This window comes from Onychostruthus taczanowskii, unplaced genomic scaffold (assembly GCF_017590055.1).
Source record: "Onychostruthus taczanowskii isolate IOZ18803 unplaced genomic scaffold, ASM1759005v1 scaffold24, whole genome shotgun sequence".
NCBI classification, from domain to species: domain Eukaryota; kingdom Metazoa; phylum Chordata; class Aves; order Passeriformes; family Passeridae; genus Onychostruthus; species Onychostruthus taczanowskii.
In genome coordinates this window covers 9732274-9753115 of record NW_024499684.1, presented here as the reverse complement: position 1 = coordinate 9753115, position 20842 = coordinate 9732274, and the positions used below count along the sequence as shown (strand labels likewise).

The 20842-nt window shown below is 47.8% G+C and overlaps 1 protein-coding gene across 2 annotated transcripts; it reads left to right on the top strand.

Moving 5' to 3' along the window:
- The first annotated feature begins 118 nt into the window (after positions 1 to 118).
- On the top strand, positions 119 to 20287 carry PCYT1A (phosphate cytidylyltransferase 1A, choline). 2 transcript variants are annotated; one of them, XM_041405718.1, is made up of 9 exons: positions 119 to 248; positions 6862 to 7002; positions 9764 to 9863; positions 12060 to 12176; positions 14111 to 14262; positions 15055 to 15133; positions 15811 to 15953; positions 16986 to 17174; positions 17758 to 20287. In XM_041405718.1, the coding sequence occupies exons 2-9, from the start codon at positions 6886 to 6888 to the stop codon at positions 17962 to 17964; spliced, it is 1104 nt and encodes a 367-aa protein (XP_041261652.1). In that variant the 5' UTR covers positions 119 to 248; positions 6862 to 6885; the 3' UTR covers positions 17965 to 20287. The 2 variants fall into 2 exon arrangements, with proteins under 2 accessions (XP_041261652.1, XP_041261653.1); XM_041405719.1 differs by lacking the exon at positions 119 to 248 and adding an exon at positions 6420 to 6444.
- Positions 20288 to 20842: the final 555 nt, after the last annotated feature.

The following is a 20842-nucleotide window of genomic DNA, read 5'->3' as shown; positions in this document are numbered from 1 at the left end:
CCAGCTCAGGATAGTCTGTGACGGGCAGAGCCGCGGGCCAGGACCGTCGCGAGCCGGAACGGAGGTTCCAGGCGCGGATTCCCGGGACGCGGCTTCCCCGCGGCGGGCCGGTCCCTTCCCGTGGTTCCGGGCGGACACGCAGCGGCTCCGCCCGCGCCCCGCTGGCGTCGGCGGGAGCGGGGCGGGGCCGGGAGCGGCGGCGGGGCCGGACTCTCCGGGCTGGGCTGCGGAGCGGCGGCGGCGCGCTGGTAGGGGGGCGTCCGGCGGGAGCGGGGGGCTGTCACCGGGGGCGCTGGGCGTGCAGGGGACGGGGAGCGGAGCGGTGCCTGTCACGGGAGCGGGGGTGTTGAGTGGGTTCGGACTGGCGGCACATGAGGGCACCGCACGCTGCCCTGCGGAGCCGGTCAGGGGTCCCGCCCCGGGCCCCTCTCCCGGCGTGGTGGCCGAGGCACGGGCTGGGGGCTTCGGGCGGTGCTGGCCGGTCGGGACGCGGAGCGCTGGCTTTGGGCGAGAGGGCAGTGTCTGCTGGGGTGGTCGTGATGGGCTCCGTCCCCTTTGTGGGGGCTTGGGCAGAGGCCGGGGCTCGGGCGTGACCCTCCGAGGTGGCAGGACTGGCAGCTGAGAGAAGATAGAGGCAGATCTGTGGGAAACTTCTGTGGGGCACCCTTGGAGCGCGGGGGCTCCGGGGGACATGCCCCCAGCCAGGGGACACAGTCGGGGCCTAGGGAGGACAGTGAGGAGGTGGCCCTGGCTGCGGCGGAGCAAGGTGTGACCCAGCTGCTGCGTACGCACACGTCCTCTCTAACCCGCTTTTTGTGTCCACCGAAGTCCTGGCTGCACTGATTAATGGTTTTGTAATGGGACTTAAAAGTCCTCAGGAATTCTGAGAGCTGTGATGCTCCTCTGTAGTCCTGACTCGCTGTGGAGGGAGGTGCAGGATGCTGCAGGTGGCCTTCTCTGTGTCCCCACCGTGTGATGCTGCCGCAGCAGGACCCTGGCAAAGGTTGGGGCCGTCGGAAACAGGTGATGCTGGGTTTCCATCTGCAGGACCCCAGGCTCTGAGGACAGCAACTGTATTTGGGTTTGAAATTCAGATGACAAATACCCACACATTATTTCCCAGAGAAATTTGCTGTATATACACAATTATTAAAATTCCTGATTTTGAAGTTTCTCGCTGCGAGGTCTGGATTGTAACGCTCTTGAAATCACTGTACCAAGCGCCACTAACAATAACTGTTGTCATAAGGAATTGGTATTGGTGTGTAAACCTGCTAAAGGAGGTTTACACCTCTAGACTCAAAAAGCTCTGTTGCTAGTCCCTAAAAAAAAACGAGTGCAGAAGTCAGGTCACAATGGCCACCTATTCTCACACTTTATTGTCCCTGACAGTATCTTTTCTGGTATTCTGCATAAACCCTATTTCTGCTGCTTCACTCACCCAGCAGAGGCTGTTGCATGTCAAGACACTCAGTGCCTGGAGGTTATGGTATACCCAGAAGGGCTGTGAATTCACAGAGGTCTTGACAGCAGTTTCTCTGTTTGTGTGTAGCACTTAGCAACACTATCTAGGTGACCTCACAGAACTTTTTTCAGTTGTGGTTAGGCAGAGTTATCTTCAGCCATTTGGGACTTTGTTGGTGAGAAGCAGCATCTTTCCATCAATTGCAGGACACGGGTACCAGAGATTCTCCTTGAGAGAATGTTACCAGCCTGCCTGGACCAGTAGGGGATGCAAGGCCTGGGGGGTTGCTTTAGCAGCTGTAGCAAAGGTGTGGATGCTGTTGGACCGGAATCCCTTTTATGTGTTCGTGTGGCTTTTAACACACTGTGGGACAGCTGCTTTTGTTGATCTTGATCCAAAGTAGCTGAAGCAGCCTGTGCTTTACCAGTGGATGGGACTGTGCCAGATCCTGCAGTAACCTTTTTAAGGGGCTCAAGGGCTTGAGCATCCAGGTAGAGCAGATGCTGACGGTGGGGAGCGTCGCAGTCTGTCTGGAGGGGAGCAGGCTGGGTCATAGCCAGCAGCACTCTGTTTCCAGGCAGATGCTCTGAGTCTGGAGACTGGGACAGAGCTGGGCCTGCAAGCCTGGGCTGAGCATGAAGTTGTCTTGGAGACTGGGCAAGTTTTTTAAGCACTGATAGAAGGGAGATCTATGATGAGTCTTCTGTCATTAACCTCTCCCAAGTCTCTGTGTCTCCACAGATCTCCATGGGGATACACACCAGTAAGGTTAATTGGAGACTGGGTGTTGCAGGTGAGGGAGTACTGGGGGAAAAGGATTCTCTTCGATCTATGGTCAAGGAATGCAGAGAAATGTAGGGTCACTTTGGTACCTTATAGCCTGGCAAGGGACTTATCTGAAGTGACAGGACTTCTGCCTTTTCCCTGAGGCTCTTGCTTACATGCTGTCCATGTGTCAAGGCAATTCTCTGCAGACAGCTGGCAGAGTGCAAAGTTTAGTAGTGTTGCCTGCAGATGAGTCAGCAGAAGAGAAATATCTTGTTCCTGTAAAGTGCAATGATCTTGTAGGCAAAGCAGCACATGACAGTCACATCTGACTGTGCCAACGCCTCCCAAGTTGAGAGGGACGATAGGACAGCCTTGGAGCAGGCAGTGCCACCCAGGGAGCTGTGGGTGTCCCAGGGCCTCGCTGGTCCAGCTGCCAGTCTTGTGCTTTGGGTCCCTGCTGGGAATTGCAGCAGCCTTGGGCTGGAGCATTTACTGAGTTTAAGTAGTAGCATTTATTTTGCTTCACAGGTAAATCTGCAAGTGAAAAGCAGCAGAAGTGGCAGAAGTAATCTGGCTACTGATGCAGGTTTGCAGTTAATATTCTCCAAGAAGTTCTTCAGGGCATCAGAAAGAAAGGCAGATGAGCCAGGTCCTCATGCCATCAATGTGTTCAGGGTGCAGAAAAATCTGACCTGCTTCTGTGGTGTAGTGTAATGCTGGAGTTCTCTGACACCACCGAGACTGGAAAACGGCAGCACTGTCCATAAAGATGCAGACAGTGAGATAAAGCTTTGGCTAAGCAGGAAGATTTGCTGGGCCTCTTCTGACCTCTTCCACCTGCCAGAGGTGTCAGCTTTGGTGTTGTGGTTAAATTCCAGCTCCGATGATGGTGTAGTTAACTGACACTAAGGGAGAAGTTTTAAATTCCTTCCCTGCCTATATTTTTGTTTTCCTTTCTAGTAATCAATGCTTGTCCTCTTTCCTCTCCAAGAAGTGGCTGTGTTTCAGTGGGATTCAGTGATTCCCTGACAGGAAAAGCAACTCTTTTCCCATTTGGCAGTCAACTGCTCCTTGCAGAGCCCATGCAGGTCTCTCTTGATGAGTTAGCTGGCAGGTGATGCAAGGCCCTTCTTTGATACAGGATACACCAAATAAATGAGTTTAAGAAGAAAAGTCCTGAGAGTTTTATAAAGTGGTGCAGGAATTGTGATATGCCCATGGCTTTTCCAAACAGGGCACTTCCAGCTTTGCTCCTTTGGAGCAGTATCTCGTATTCAGCGATGAACTCAATAATGCAGGAGGGTGACACCTTAAAATAGAACAATGTTAATATTTTACAGCAAGGCTCTTTCTTCTGGTTATGCTTGGTTTCTATCTTGGAATGTTCAGAATGAGCTTTGAGAGTTATCTTCTCTTTCCTCTTCCCCATCTGCTGCAAATGTAATTAATTTTAGAACAGGCAGTGTTTTATGGATTTGAGGAAGCAAAGCCATGTCCTCATGTGTTAAACTCAGCTACAGATGCTGGATCCCACTGTTGGTAATAATTGTTTGGGATGCTATTTTAGTCACTTGGGTCAAAATGAAGCATTCTAAGATTAGTAGGTTTATTGCAGTAAGGTGTATTCCCTGTTTTCTATGAAGCCAAGCCTGGTGATGGGACGACTTCCCAGAAATGCACCATCCACAGGACAGAGGTTTTAAAGTTCTGAATAGTGGTAAAATTATTGTTTCATTTCTGCATTAATTTGAGTAATTAACAGAGCTGTGTCACTCATGATGTGTCCAGACACTGCAGAGGCTCCTTCAGCAACATCTCACCTGTCAGTCAGAGCAGACAGAGCATATTTATCCCACCCTTGAAGCTGGTTTCTCACTTGGTACATGGGGTAGAGCTGCTGCTGTGTGGCTGATTTTGTCTCACCACTGCTCCTGATTTAATGCACAGCGAATAATAGAATCTACCAAGCTGGAATCCATTCATTTAAGTTGTTATTTGCCATTGTTTAACTAACTATGTATACCCTGAGAAATGGAAAAGTTAGGATGGATGGTTGGGTGTGGGAGGAGCTGGAAGAAGCTGTTGGAGTTTTCTCCTGAGCTGGGACAGTGTTGCCCTGTACTGTAACCTGCAGTTCTTTGCCTGGCCATCAGATCTGCACCCAGCAGCAAGGGACTGGTGATATTTCAGCAGAGACTGCACTTGTGTGCAGTGAAGTCTGGTTGCTCTGATGGGCCACGCTGATGGGGGAAGAGCTTCACCTGGTTGTGTGTGGGGCTGCTGTGTCTGTGCTTCAGCACCAAAACCTCTGATTTTGATGTTTTGCTGGGCAGTGGTTCAGAATGTCTGCATTCAGCACATTAACAGATCTTTTAATCCTTTCCCAAGGGAAGAAAAGAAAGTGGTCAGAGACCAACAAGTGACTTGAAGCACCGTGAAATTATTTTAACCAAATAACAAGAAAATCGGCTGCTGTTTCCCCCCCAGCCTTTCCATGAATTCTGGGGTTACTTTGACCAGAGACAGATACTTGCTGCTTTTTTTGAACCTCATGGTTTCTGCTAGGATTAGGGTGGTAAATGACTGACACAGAGTGTGCTTGCAAGATGACACCTTGCAAAATGTACGAATGATTTGGGTCATACCCAGTGTTTTAATAGAGGCACTCTGGAAGCTGCTGCATTTATAGCACGGATCTCACCTGAAAGTCAAACACTTGCTTAAATATTTGAAGACTTGGACCTGAGGGTTCTAAACTTTTTTGCCTGAGGTTATGTTTGCACTCTCCCATATGTTTGTTCTCAGGAAATAGTGATTTAATTACTGGAATGGGGGAAACGGCAGACTTGACTCACAGTGAGTGCTGGATGGGTCACACAGTTCTGGAATGTCCTTGTGGCTGCTCTTCACTGTCACTTTTGTCTTCTCCACAATACTTTTTGTCTCCCTACTGACCTGAGATTCTCTTTCCCTGTTCTTAGTACATTGAGGTAGGTCTAGCAGAGCAGCCAGGGGTACTTATATGTATATAGCCCCAAACCAGTTCAGCTGTGTCTGAGCCTGCAACTGTCCATAAGGTATCATCATACTGATGTTCAGTGGGGAGGGAGAGATATTTGCGTCTCGTTAAACTGCATTTGACTTGGTTCTTTGGAGCATTCCTTAACCTTGAGTCATGTGTGCTTGAGTAAGTCCGATCACTAAATCTGCTATTTAACAGCTCTTTCACAAAACACACCCTTCTTGGCCGCCAAACAGCAGAGCTTTGCCAGTGGCCCTTTGAGGGCAGTCACAGCTCATCACGTAGCTCATCCCAAGCAGAACACTCAGCAAAGCCCCTCTACTGCGGAAAAAGGTGGTGTTGAGAGGGGCATCTGCTCTTTGTCGCACCTTGCACTTGCCCCACCTAACATTCCAGCACGCCCACTGCATGTGGGTGGGGAGACGTTTTAAATTCCACACCACTCTTATTATTATGGAGTCGAAGCACGCACCTTGGGATCGTTAAGGATCCTTGCTGGGCGGAGGGGTCGTGCTGCTCTGGGAGCTGCAGGCCAGGAGTGCCACGTGCTGCGCTGGAGAGGTGCACGCTTCAAGAGAACAAGAGAGATAATGCTGTTTTCTAGTTTTTGCAAGTCTAGCACCCAATTCTAACTCCCGCAGCAGCTGGAAAGGGAATATTCACTGCCATGCCTTCCTATAAATCCCTATTTTTGCTTCAGCTGTGTGAAGCGGGAGTTACTAATATTCCAAGCCCTTTTGGAAAGGTAGTGACTCCAGCCCAAAGCACAGATAACTTCCTTCTCTATAACTGTCACCATTTCTGTCCCAAATTGGTGATATGTCTGTCTGTTCATCAGAGAAGCAGTTCAGCTGAACCACCACTAAATGCAAACTGGTACCTAAAGTGCCAGAAGTGTGGCCTAATGTGGTGTCAGCAGCTGCTCCACCATCTGCTGAGTCACCACTGCGGTGGGGACAAGGGACAAGAGGGGAACACACACGGTGGCAGCTGTCCCGAGGTGGGCTGTCCCCACTGGGGAGCTGCAGCTTGCTCTTACACAAACAGCAAAGCAAACTGCAAGCCTGTTTAAAGTCATTTAAGTTACGAGCCCTTCCCTCGCCTTTATCCTTCTGCACAGACCTTCCGTCCTCTCTTCTGGACTGCACAGGGATGCAGCACCTGCCAGCTGCCCTTGGGGATGTAAAGGGTAAAGAATCCAAATGAGAGCTGGACTAAATGTGGGCTAAATGTGAACTGGGCATGCCATAATCCTTAGATTGCCTTTTAGATGTGGAAATAGCATTATTAACCTCGTAGTAATGATTTATAATTTGCATTGCAACTCTTGTTTCAGTGTCTCTCCAGCCAGCTGACTGCTGCACGCTTCTCTCTGCAGAACAGCTCTGAGTTGCATTAAATGATTCAGTATTCCCACCAGGCACTGTTTGTCAAGCCTTGGCAGCTGATGCCAAATACAACTGGCTAAGCCCCTTGTGAGGTGGCTGTGTCTTTGCACTGACCTTCTGTACACTGTGCCTGCTGTTGACTGATTCTGTTTTGGAAGAACTGAGAAATATCTCTTTTCATTTTTTTTCTTTTTTCCCTCTCCTTCATTTTGTTCCAGTTCTTTCTGGACGTGCTTGGCAAGATGGAGCCGCCGACCTCATCCAGGCTGAATTCCCGAAAGAGAAGAAAAGATGGATCAGGCCCTAATGGGGCAACAGAGCTGGATGGAATCCCTCCAAAAATGTCCCGACGCTCACTCGTAAGTAAGCACAGATAAGAATTTTGGGAGCCTGTGAGCTGAGGACACTGAGCTGTAGCAACAGAAAAACACAGGTGGTGGTTTATCTGTGGACAGAGGAAACAAGGCAGTGGGCAGGGGATAAGAAGCAAATTACAGCAGCTCTCCTTCTTGCAAATCCAGTTTGGAATCTTCCTTTGTTCATACTAATAACATACTTACAACGTGGGCTTAAATTAGGTCTGAGGCAAGCATTGCTAAGCTGCTTTTGTGGTGTGTCCAGCTTGTCACTTAAGCTGAGCCAAAGAGGCATGCATTTAGATAGCCATAGAGAAGCAGGCATTTCTCACAGGTGGGTTTTAAGTGACCCACTGGGAGGGAGAAATACTCAGGGGAAGCACATAACTGCAGGAGGGTCTGAAGCCTGTAAGCACCTGCAGAAGTGATCTGTTGAATTCACGCTCTGACACATGGGGAAGATCACTGTTCATTTGATTTTCTTGGTCTGGAGAGAGACCACATTTATGTTGCTGGTTCTTTGGGAGTGCCCAGAAAAAAAACACAACAAACAACCAAAAGGATTTCTTTTCTAGATCAACCTTGGGATGGCTTTAACTAGCTAAAGCCAGTGGAATCTTTTCTGAAGGGGGTCTGATCCAGTTAATGCTACTGAAAAGGGCTACCTTTAACTCGTCCTTGCCACAAGATTGCGACAATTGGCTTTTTATAGTTCTTCTCTGCCCTCTTCCTGGAGCTGTCCTGTGCATCACGTGTGCTCTAGTTGTTCTTTTCTTATCTCTGTCAAAAGCCAGCTACCGTCCCTGCCACGTCATACCAGGGTCATGGTCCTTGGCAAAATGTGGTGATGTGTTGCAATCTTCCTCCTCGATGACAACACTTTGCTCTTCAGGAGGGCTTCAGCCCTGTCACAGAGCATTGACAGTGGTGATGAAGTAAGACCAGCAGTGAGAACTGGGGAGGCTTGAGCTGTTGTGTGACTTATCCCACAGAACATTTATGTCCTTCACTGTTGCCAAAACCCACCCTATCCCTCTTAAAGATCTCACGTATTTCAGTAAGGAAAGAGAACTGTGCAGGTTATTTATTATTCCGTGGGAGTCACTTGGTCTTCAAGTTGCTGTCTGTCCTCTGTTAGAAATAAAGCATTGGCAAACAGCACAAGACAAGTAATATCCAGCCACTTTCTAAGCTTCCTGCCTGGTTTTTAGCCACAGGGCAAACTCAGTTCCCCTGGTGAAAGATTTCTTTTTTTTTCTTCTTTTTGCAAAAGTTTTATTTATTATAGCAAGAGTAATAGTGTTGCCTGTGAGATTACCTTGAAGTCTTTTCCACTCCCAACTAAGCAGCTGTTGTCAGAATGTTCCCCTGAAGCAGCAGGGCTCAGCAGCAGATGGTGGTAACAAACCTGCTGACACATAAGCCTGTTGTATTGTACACATCAGGTTGAGTTTTGACCCTCACTGGCCCTGCAGGGGAAGGGCAAGATTCTGTCAGGACCTTTTGAGAACATGTCTCTGTGTTCCTCTGATAATTTTGATAGGGCTTTTTTGTGCTTTTATTCCTAACTTCAACTAAACTGCCAAGAATCTGGTTTTATAGGGAAAGCCTAGACTTAATGGTGATGAGAGGAGAGACCTGCAAGCCTTATCTGACAGTAAGGATCCTGGTAGAGGAGGTGCTGTGTGAAATGTGGAGCCCTCAGTAACTTAAAGGAGCTGTTCAGCAGTAGCAGCTTGTTTGCATGTCGTGGTCAATGGTTGTTTTCCTGTGCATTTCTCCATAAGCACTCTAATAAGGATTGACACTGGCCAGAATAGCAGCAGTTTTTCTGGTTGCAGTGGTGCTGGATGCTGCCAGGATTCTGCAGTGGGACAGGAAGCCAGAGAGGAAACTGCAGATTAGCCTTTTCAGCTTGAAGGTATTATTGTAATGATTTGCAAGCTTGTTTCCTAGTGTTCTGATTCAGGAACAAGATGTCCATTGCAGCCCTACACCTTCCAGCTAGAAGGAAATTGAGCTGTTTGTTTTGTAATGGGAAGGGCAGATGTTTCATTTCCATTCAGAGCAGACCAGAAATGATGGCTGGACTTCAGCTGTTGATTAAATGTAGCGCTGTTGTCAAGCTAGCAGGGTAGAGGGGTTTTCTTGCAGCAGTTGGAGTTATTCTGCCACACATCAAGGTGAGTGTCTCACCTGTATGGCTCAGAAATGGTGACAACACACACGTTCCCTCGGAGTTAGTGCTGCAGTTGGTATTGCTCTTCTGCTCGTTCATATACTCAAATCAAGGAGCTGTTACAGTTTGTACATCACAGCACAAACACTCAGGCACAGCAGAGTGATGGTCTTGCCAGAGTGGGCACAGCTGGAGCTGTGACAGTGAGGTTTGAAGCTTGGCTTGTGCTGCTGTGAATGCTGTTTGTCAAAAGTCTCAGTTCAGCAGCTGCAGCTCTGACCCTCTGATTTTCTGTCTCCAGTAGAAACACTGTTTACTAAACTCTACTTTTCTCTCTCTCTTCTTCTCTAAACTCAGGCTAATCAGCCTGCAAGGCTGTTTTGAGGTTTTACATTAATTAGTCTTTTAGTACATGTGTCTGAATTGTGCAGAGGCAGTCACTTGGTGGCTGGGACACTGTGATGGCAGTGCTCCACTATGAACTGCCCTCACTTTTGCACTCTCACAGTGAAACTCTCCTTTTAGGGGCTGCGGGAGCCAGCTCCATTCTCAGATGAAGTGGAGATCGACTACAGGGCTGTTTAGGGACTGCGGGAGCCAGCTCCATTCTCAGATGAAGTGGAGATCGACTACAGCAAGCCATACATCAGAGTGACTTATGAAGAAGCCATGAGAGGGACCCCTTGTAAGTAAGAACACAGACTGGAAGGGGATTGTATAAATGTTGAGTTTGGGGGGTGTGGGTATCGTAGGGATTTCTCTGAGACCAAACCACCCTGGTGTGTTTGACCAGGTTTACAGCCAATGACTGAGTGAGTGCTTTGGTGATTAGATAACTGTTTCCATGGGAAATTTGGCCTGTCAGTACACCTGAAATTTGAGTTTTTGTGTGTGAGGAGATTACAGATATTTGTTTTAAACTCTAGCTGAGCCACTGACAGCCACAGAACTGCACACTTTCTGTACTGCTTTGTCTGAGATAGCTTAAAGTTAAGCACTTTAAAAGTCATATTTTTTAAAAGTCGTATTTTCTGAAACTTGAAACGGGCAAGTAAAACCAATTTAATTCCTTGTCCAGACTGTCCTGTTCTAGCCTGGATTTGAGTTAAAGTCAGTGTCATTAAACACCACAGGCCAGCCCCACAACAAGAATGTGTCCTTTTATTCTCCAATAAACCAGGCTGGGAGAAACACTCTTTTTGCAAGTCCACAGGGGAGGCAGAGGCACAAGTGACTCCTGAAGGATGACGGCCCTCTCCTGCCAAACAGAGTGTGCAGACAGTGCTGTCTTACCTGGCCTCTCTGTTGTGGCTACAGAGGCAATAAAAATGCTGCACTGCTATCTACCTGACTGCTGAGAGATGAGCCAGCTCAGATTGAGACCTGGCTGCGGTTTCCTGCCAGAGGTTCTGAAAATCCAGTGTATTTCACAGTCTGCATTAATTACCCAGCTGAAAATCTCCAGAGTCTGCACAAAGGTCTCTGATTCAACAGTGGTGGCTCTCCTGCCTGCCGAGACTAAAATACAGTGCACACTTCCTTGTGGCTGTTTGTGTCTGTGCTCAGGAACTGTAGCTGCTGCAGGTACAGAGGAAAGATAAGGATGTCCCAGCCACTTTCCAGAATGTGAATGAACATTCATAAAGGTCTAATAGGACCAGTCCTCATCTGGCATACAGAAAGCTTTTGCAGTCACAGATCTCCAAATCCTTGGCTCTTCAGAGCCTCCTGGCATCTTCAGATTGAGGTCTTAGAACCACTAAAAATTATTGTAAGAGGCTGTCTTCAAACTGACTCCTCTGCTTAGCCTGAACTTAACAACCCTGACCTTTGCATCAGCTCCTCTTCTTGCTGCCTCCCCATCTCTGTCTCTGGGTACCTCCAGGGCCCTGCCCAGACCTATGGGGTCTCAGCTTCCTGTAGGTCTTCTCTCTGCCCTCTCTTCACTGCAGCTTTGGTGTGCCTCTGCTCACCACTCCTCTGAGTCTGTCTGAACTGAGCTAAGAGAGCAGCAAGCTGTTCCCAAGTGTGTCACAGACAAAGACTGTGGCTTTTGATTATCAGCAGCAAGAGGACTGTGGTCCTGTGTGGTCCCAAGATCAGAAGCCTCCCACTACTACATGGCAGTGCTAGACTATCTCACTTTACCTCTGTGCTGACCTCAAAGAACTGAGTTGCAATTTCCCCTGACAGAGGTGGCCTGAGGAAAGGTTTGTTCCTCCTCCACCTCCTTATTACTATTGTTGTTGTTGTTGTTGTTATTATTATTATTATTATTATTGTTATTAATGGGTTTAGCTGATAAGGCCAGTGATTCAGCAGAATTTTGTCTGCTTTTCTTTGAGTAGTTCAGCTGTGTTTTTGAATAAAGTCATACACTGCATGTTTCTGGGGGAGCTGATGCTGCTGGTCCCTCAACCAGACTATGGCAGCAGGGTGCAAAGGGGCATGCTGTAGAGGTCTTGAGATGCCATCCTGGCAGACAGGAGGAAATCAGGCACCTGTGAAACATTTGGGCCAGTTCCCCTCTGGTATCTCACTGCTGTGCAAAAAGTTAATTCTGCATTTGGATTTCCATAGAAGGGCAATGTTCAGGGTTTGCTTTTCCCTTGGTCTCCCCTTCACCTTGTTTGGGTGATACATGGTAGGCTTTCAGTCTGCCTTTGTCTGTGGCTGTATTTCAGCTCTGTGCTCAGATGCATTTGTTTCCACATGGGAAGGCAGAGAGCCAGTCATATATCTTCACAGTTCTATCCTGATTATGGTGCTGCATTCTTTAACACCTCCGTGACTTTCAGAAGGTCCTCAAATGTGAGTAAGAGCAGCAGCTGCTTCTCCAGGAAGGCATATTCACAGCTGTGTCTCTGTTCCTTTGGCACAGTGGATCGCCCTGTCAGAGTTTATGCCGATGGAATATTTGACTTGTTCCACTCTGGACATGCCCGGGCCTTGATGCAAGCAAAGAACCTCTTCCCAAACACATACCTCATTGTTGGAGGTAAGGAGTGACCTTGTTGACTTTGGCTGTTGCAGGAGTACAGTTTAGCTCTGTCTGTGGTTGTGCATACTGGGGTTTTGTCTTTGTGGCCTCAGTGACTCTCACTGCAGACACTTGTCCCAAATGTTGCTGGAGTCCTATTGCAAAACGTTGAGGGCTGGATATGTCTGCAGCAAGATATCCTGTACCAAATGACTACTTAAGGAAAATATTTTTGATTGTGCTGTTTTAGTTTGACCCCTCTATTTTGTGACATGTACAGGTGAGTTGCACATCTGAGTATCAAAATATATTAGGGATAGTTGAGCATCTACGTTTGACTCATAAATGAGACAGCTAAAGTATGAGTCCCTCCACGGCTGCTTTGTTCACCTGTATTGCCCTGCAAGTCACTCCCCAGCTCCAGTTTCCTGCTGGACATTGCTTAGTGCCAAACAGATCCCACTGGGAGCATGGAGATCACAGTGGTTTCTTGGGCATGTGCCTGGACACCTGGAAGTCAGTTAGGCCTTCCTTCTCAAAATAGAAGCTCCCCATTTTGTCTGTTAGGTCATAAGTCTTTAGATGATGCCAGGAATGTCCTGCTGAGTGCCTGAAGGGATCTAGCAGAGGTGTTTCAGCCAGGCTCCTTCAGGAATGTAACAGGAAAAAAGATACCCCTTTTCTGGCTGCCACAGTACATGGGCCTCTGCCCAGGCAGTGCATCTGCTCATCCCTCCACCCACACTGAGGACACATCAGGCTGTGCATGTTGCCCATCAGGAGCTGACCCTGGTCAGACTGCATAATGATGCTGAAGTATGAGAACTGAAAATACCTTTAGCTAGTGTTCTCAACTCCCATTGTCTTCGTGCAACAAAATGAAATTTTGATCCTGCTATTGAACGATTATAACATCCTTGGGTGATTTGTTTCCTTATCACAGTTTCAGTCATTGCTGAGAGCATTTTAATAGTGGTGTGCCTGCACTTGTGTGCTACAGTAGTGTCTGGAAGGGGAAGGGACAGAGGAGAGCTGAAACAGTTGCTCCAACCTACAAACAGCCCTGAGCTTAGAAATCTTAAAGGCTGAAAGACATCCCCATGTACATAAACACTACAACAAACAGGAAAATAACTTCAGGTGAAACTACTGACATGTTAAAGTAGCAAGGAGTGTAACAACGTTCTGTGCCTCTGGGAGACTGGTGAGGAGAAGGACAATGAACTTGCACCAGGACTGAGACAAGAGGCCACATCCCAGGAGACCATTAGCTCCAAGCAGGGAACAGTCTCCCCCACTCTTTATCATCTGTTTGTCTGGAATGTAAATAAATCAAATACCAGTGAGACTGGTAATGCCTTGTTTACTTTTGAGTCTGATAATCGAATAGAACTCCTTCCTCAGTATCTTACATTGCAGATTATGAGGAGTTGTCTCATAGAACATAATAATTAAGCTTGATTTTCTGTGAACTCCCCCTTTGTTTTAACGTAAACTTTTTAAGAACTAGACTGTGGTATAGCAGTTTATGAAATCAGAAGTTCAGGCTATAAGTTTCTTCATATTCCAAGCCTGAGATATCTATTGCTTTAAACGTGGATTTCTGACCAGCAGACCTCCCAGTGCCATTTGTTATAGAGGAGTGGTCTTCTGTGTTAGCTGGTTTTCTTGATAAGTGTTAAAAGCTCTGGAGACCTTAAAGGCTTGGGGTGTGGGTCCCCAACTTGGGCAGAAATTCTCCAAACAGCCTGCCCAGAATTGCTCAGGAGTTTAGTGCCCTGCAGCGCTGATCCCTGTTCCTGATGTTTTGTGGCTGGAAGAGCTGGGTTTGAAACACCAGCCTCTGTCAGCTGCTGGCACTGTCAGGTTCAGCAGAGTGTGGGCAAGGTCCTTTTAGGGTAAATCATCGGGGTAAGTGCCTCAGACTCAGTGTTCTCTGCCTGTTTCTCCAGTCTGCAGTGATGAGCTGACCCACAACTTCAAGGGTTTCACGGTGATGAACGAAAACGAGCGCTATGATGCTGTGCAGCACTGTCGCTATGTGGACGAGGTGGTGAGAAATGCACCCTGGACCCTCACACCCGAGTTCCTGGCAGAGCACAGGGTAATTTGTGACATCTGATCTGTTTGGAATTTCGATTAGCTTCTCTGTTTACAGCAGGAATTCATCTTTGGGGGTGACCTCTGCCTGAACAAACTGTTTCTGTTGAAGCTCCGTAAATATAGAATGAACTGGGTTATGGGAATTGAGTGGGTTTCTTGGGAGTGTAGAAGCATTTGCTGAGCTGGCATGTAATGTTAAAATAATGTAGAGATTGTGAAATAATGAAAAAGGTTCTCCCTATTTCAGGAGAAGTTGGTGCTGGTTACAGATAGGTGTGAAATGCAGTAGAGAGAGGAATACGAGGGCTGGAAGTTTCTGGGGGGTGTGTGGTCCAACTCTCTGCTTTCAGCTGGAGCAGCTTAGATATACATCAGCTTCCCTGCCGCAGGAGACCAGACAAGCTGTCTTGAATGCCTTTTATCAGTTGGTGAGATTAAGTGAAAGGAATCTCTTTAACATCTGTTGAACAGCTTTGGGAGGTGAAGGAGTCTCCAGGGGAGCATGCTTAGTTTACCGTTGTTGTCGTTAACAAGCCATTTCTCTGTGGAGCTTAAAGCAGCTGTGTCCGTATTCCCAGTCTTTTCTTTCATCTCTGTCATGTACTTAGAATTCACAGGCAATTGCCACTGAGCACTTGGGACTCTCTGTGTTGTGTTGTAACTGAGGGAACGTCTGCTGTTCTCTCTCACACCCCTGCGTGGAGGTGTTGAGCCGAAAGTTAGCATCTTTTCTACAGCAGCAGAAGATCCTTACGTTCCAGATAAAATGTTGACTTGCTTTTTTAATTTTCAGATTGATTTTGTTGCACATGATGACATCCCATACTCTTCTGCTGGCAGTGATGATGTCTATAAGCATATAAAAGAAGCAGGTGGGTCTCCCTCAAATTCTCCAGGGCTTCCTACCGAAAATCTTCTGTAGTTTCTCTTGTACCTCTGTAATGCAAAATTATGCCCCTCTAGGAAAAACGTCTGCCCAGGAGCCTCTGGTGGCAGAAGAAGCAGCTCTGGGGCCTGATTCATAACACTAGGATGTTCCATGGTTAATTCCTAATTTCAGTCTAGTTATTTTGATTGAATTAACAGCAACCTCTTGGAAACATACTCCAGTTTGGCTTAGAGATTCTTACAAATGGAGAATCTCATTAACTTAGCAGAGGGACACCTCTAGCAGTTTGCTGTTAAATTCACTGGGGATGCAGCTTTGTTATATCTATCCAAACTCAGCCATCAGAATGTTATATTTCCATCCATTAAAATGGATGTCCTTGCCCCCACACTATTGTGTATGCAATCAGTATTTAAACTAGCTAAAGTGAAGACCTTTTCATTAGAATACCTTGTATTTTGACAGGGTTTTGACATGTTTTGGTCTTACTTAGGCATCCCAGAAAGGATGGCTCTGGTATTATACATTTAAGGACAAAGATGTGAGAACAGTTAGCAACAGTGAGCTCTTGACAGGAGAAATTGTTTCCTGACAGAGGTGGCAGCAGCTTTTTGCCCTGCGTCTTGTCAAGCTGTCCTGGGTCCTTTTCCCCAACTTTAGGCATGTTTGCACCGACCCAGAGGACCGAGGGCATCTCCACATCCGACATCATCACGCGCATCGTGCGGGACTACGACGTCTACGCCCGGCGGAACCTGCAGCGGGGCTACACGGCCAAGGAGCTCAACGTCAGCTTCATCAACGTGAGTTCAAGTGGGTCTCAGCACACGCTGCAGGAGCCAGAATCTTGTCAAGTGTGAAGGGAGTCTTGTCTAGTGACAGCACAGTCCTGCCATGTGCCAGTGAAAGGGCTGTCTGCAGAGCTAAGCGTTGGTACCAAACCAGTGTCCTTGGAGTAAAAATTAAGACTTCCACCCCTGAAATCACCTCAGGGACCCACTCAGAGGAACTGGGGGGTTGCTAATGCTGCTCTCTTGTCAGAGATGTCTTGATGATGTCTTACCTATTGAAAGAGCTGGAGAGAGGGTGTGTGGCAAAATGTATGTTTTCTTGAATGAAGAGTGAGTTGTTCTTGACAGCAGATGCTGTCTCATCTCTCTCCTCTTTCCCCAGCCACCTCCTTAGGATAGAGTAATTTGTTAGGATAAAATCTGATGCTGTCTCCACTGTACTGTTCCCTTCCTGAAGCTGCAGGAGCAGCAGTGCTTGGGTGGGACAGAAGGATATGCCCTGCTCCTGTGCTGTGCAGCTCTAGCCCTCAGAAAGAATACATGGCAGAAGACATTTTTGATGCTGGATGTAAAGTCATAAACATTTTTTTTTATCACTCAGATACTGTGCCTGTGAACAGCAATGAAACAGGAGAGGTAATGGCTGCTTGGCCTCTCTTTGGCACATAACTCTGCCTCTGTTTAAAAACACCCAGCAGTAAGACTGGTGCTGTTATGATATGCAGAGAACTACAGCAAGTCACTCGAATCTAATCTGTGTGCTGTATAAATATTTCCCTCTTTCATGCACTCCTGTTAGATAGTGCTTATCTCTGGCTTTAGTCTTGCTTTGTGTACCGTGCCAGTGCCTGCTACAGAGTGTCTCACAGCCCCACTGTGTCTGCCATGTAGTCTAGGAAAGAAGTGTCATGGAAGTGAAGGAGAAATGTCACCAGACTAATGGAGATGCTGAGTCTCAAGCAGCAGTTTAGTGTAGTAACAGAGCAGAGATGATCTCCACTGAAATCTGGTGACCTGTATTCTGATCCACCACTCTCTGTGCAGGAGAAAAAATATCACCTCCAGGAACGTGTGGATAAGGTGAAAAAGAGGGTGAAGGATGTGGAGGAGAAGTCAAAGGAATTTGTCCAGAAAGTGGAAGAGAAGAGTATTGATCTCATTCAGAAGTGGGAAGAGAAGTCCCGAGAGTTCATCGGCAATTTCCTGGAGATGTTTGGCCCAGAAGGTGCATTGGTAAGGAGTTGCTCTGGGAAAAGGGGAAAAGGAACTTTAGAGACATTGACAGACATTGTAGGGCTTCTAGAGAGTCTGCAGAGGAAAGGTTTGGCATTTGTTGCAGTGCTCAGTGTGTGCCAGTCTCCAGACAAGTTGTCCCAGGCTTGGGCATCCTGTTTTCAGGGAGTACTCACAATTGCCAACGAGATAATGCCAGTTACATTGTAGAGTGAAAAAATTCCCCTGTCCCACGAGCTGGCCTGTAAACTCCAGTTTGTGCCCTGCTGACCACTGAGCTGCCAAGAGGATGGTGGTCACTTTGTCATTGGCCTAAGATGAGTCTGAAGCTACCTGTTTATGCCAGGCTTTCCTGCACTGTTGGGTGAATATCACAAGTATTTCATGTTAGAGGTGCTTGAAAATGAGTGGTGATTGCACTGTGTGCAGCTCCAAAGCCCAGAGTAATGCTGGGGATTTTTCTGCTCTTCAGTAGCATGAAGTTTTGAAGGGGCACAACTCAAAATGCTGCACAGGCTGTAAGCAGTGTCCTTTTTCATGACTGTGTTACCCAAGCTTACTGTCCTCCTGCTTCCCTCACCAGAAACACATGCTGAAGGAGGGCAAGGGCCGGATGCTGCAGGCCATCAGCCCAAAGCAGAGTCCCAGCAGCAGCCCCACACACGAGCGCTCCCCATCTCCCTCCTTCCGCTGGCCCTTTTCCACCAAGACTCCTCCTTCCTCCCCTGCCAACCGCTCCAGGAACGAGTCTGCAGTCACCTATGACATCAGTGAGGATGAAGAGGATTAACCTACCTGCCAGGATTTGCTGCGGACCGCTAATCGCTGAATCCTAAGTCCAGACCCACTGGGGAACTCTAAATGAGCAAGAGAGCCATAGGAACAGGGCTGATGGTGAGCACAGGGCCTCGGAGGCACCTGTTGCTCATAGCAAGGGCTGCTGCCTGGAAGCACATTCAAACCTCCTCTCCCTTCTCCCTAAATCCCCGTTTTATTGTTTACGTTTTAGCGGTTTCCAGGGTGAAGATGGTTTTTATATTTTAAGAAAATATTTGTTAAAAGGGCAAGGAATAGCACTCAGGCGTGGCTTTTGTTTTGGTTTCTTTTCCCTTGTTAATCCTCCAGGCAAGAGGGAGAGTGGGAAGACCCATCTGTCTCTTCTTTCCTTCAGCTCCTCTGTCTTATCCCCCTCACTCCCAGGCAGTATCTGTGCCACTGCCAAATGAAAGACCCCTCAGTTCCTCAACCAGCATGACCTCGAGAGCATGCACGAAGCAGTGGTGTAATGAGGCTTCTAGGAAACAGAGACATCCCTGCTGGGCTGGAGCTGATAGGAATCTATCCAGCAGATCCTGTAGTGCTCGCATGCCTCTTAACTGAGCTTCCCAGTGTGTCGCAGTGAGGACGTGCTGGGCAGGGGGTACCAGCTTGGCACGCAGGAGTTACACCCGGGAAGGACTTGCAGCACTGTAGAGTGGCACACCCCGTAAAGTGCACAGCATTCACAGCTCCAAACAGTAGAGGGGCTGCAGGGGAAAGGTCTTTCCAGCTAATCTTAACAAGACTGCTAAATCCTGAGCTAAAATTGAGCCCTCAGTTGCTGTTGGAGAGAAGAGAATCAATCTTTGCTTCAGGGCATTTGCTGTCATGCATTTCCTTGGGTGTGTGAGAGCCCAGGTAGGAAATTAATGTCTAGTCTTTTGAGAAGTTCCTTGTTCCAGTCTGTGGTGTGTTACACGTTTTAGTGTCTGTCCAAATGGTCCCTCAGCACTGTGCTCTGTGTGTGTTTGTCTGTGTTTCAGTTGCTGTGCTGTAGGGGCTGGAGGAGTCCTTCACACTGGTGCCATGAAGTCGCTGCTCTAAGGACACAGCAGCCAGTTTGCTGCTGATGTCAGTGTGTGCAGCTGGACAGATGAAGGGCCCCAGTTCTGTGTGACAGTTACCTGGCTTGTGCAGTACATGCACAAATCCATGCCTGCTCACTCTGCTCCATAGGGCAGGATGGAAGGAGCATCAGAGAGTGCTGCAGCTTTTTTAAGTTATTTAAACACATAATGCTCATTTGAGTCCATGGTCCAAGTTGTGCCTGCTGTTGTGTCTGTGATACACACTGAGCTTTGTGGCCTGTGGCTCCCCAAGGGGACTTGCCCTCCTCATGGCTGAGCAGAGCAGGTTGGTGCACCCTGTCCTGCAGCCAGCACTGGAGAAACTGGCCTTGCTGTCATGTAGCTGTGGAGCTTTTCTGCCGTGGTTTGCCTCTGATACCCACTGTCTCTGGGTGGAGCTGCTGGGCTGAGTTGCCTGTATCCTGTGGTGCTGGGAACAGAGGACAGCTCAGAGCCTTGTCAGCAGTGCTGCTGGGAGGTCTCCAGAGCAGGATGTGAAGCTTGGGGAGCAGCACGTGCAAGGAAGAAACTCATCAAGTGCTGCCACAAGCTCTGCACACTGTGATGCTTCCAGAGCACGTGGTGGCCCTGTGGTAGGAACAGGCTGCAGCCTCTTTCCAGCTTTTGTCTTGATGGTCTTTTGTCACGCTGCCCAAAGGGCTTGACAGAGGTTATGTGCTTCTCTTGAAGCCAGAACCAGTATGGGAAAGGGTATTTTGGGGATCACTAATCTGCCTCTTGGACCTCTTTCAGCAGGGATGTGCACAGCTGTGGAGCATGGCTGGCTGCCATGGATTTTAAACAGTAAGGAGCAAATAACAGTCACGAGGTAGAAGCCAATTGTTAATCCTCTGGTTTATGAGTGATAGAACACTTCCTTTGTATCACCCACATTGTCTCTTCCCTCATCTTCCCTTCTACCTTTCCCTCACTATGGATGTTGCGGTTGCTTTCCTGAGCCAGATCACAAAGGCCAGGCTGCTTTAGAGCCTTACTACTGTTTTAAATACAAGTTATGCAACAGTGTTCTCTAAGTTTGGGTATCCACAATGTTCTGGATTGTGGCTTGTTCTGCAGAGACTTTAACATACTTGGTCTCTGCAAAATCTGGGGTGCTTGGTAAGAAGCCAGCCATGGTTTTACATGTAGCTTGGAATAACAGAGCTGTTTCTTGTAACCAATAATCTCTGCTTTCTCCTTGCACTGAAATTAAATTGGACACTGAAATCTCAGTCTAGTCCTTTTTTTTTCCTTTGTTTTGTTTTCTCCTGGATTGCTGGACCGGTCTTCTGCAGCAGTGTCATGTTTTATCAGGAGTAGGTAAGAGCTTGATCTTTCAGCAAAACATGAGCCAAGTTCCCCAGGATCATCTCATTCCCACAGATACACCCAGTACTGCTGCTTCAGGGCTGTTCTGCACACCTCTAAGCCATCCCTCACTCTTCAAAAGAAGCATCCAGAAGAGGCATGAAGTAAAAGGTGCAGTGAAAAAACAAAAGTTTACTAGCATGCAGTGAAGAACCCTGTGGAGTTTGGTGCTGCCAAATCTAGAGGTGTCTGCTCACTTCCTCTGTAGGTCTGGAGTGTGAGCCCCTGGGAAAGGATTTTCTGATGGCAAAGAACAGCAGCAACAGAACAGAACTGAGAAGTACCAGGGATGGTGGTAGAAGCAAGAGCATTGCAGAATTCTGCAACATTTTTTAACATGTGATCTGCTCATTTGAAAACATGGTCTGAATTGTGCTTCTGGCATCTGTAATGAACACTTGGGGTCAAAAGATT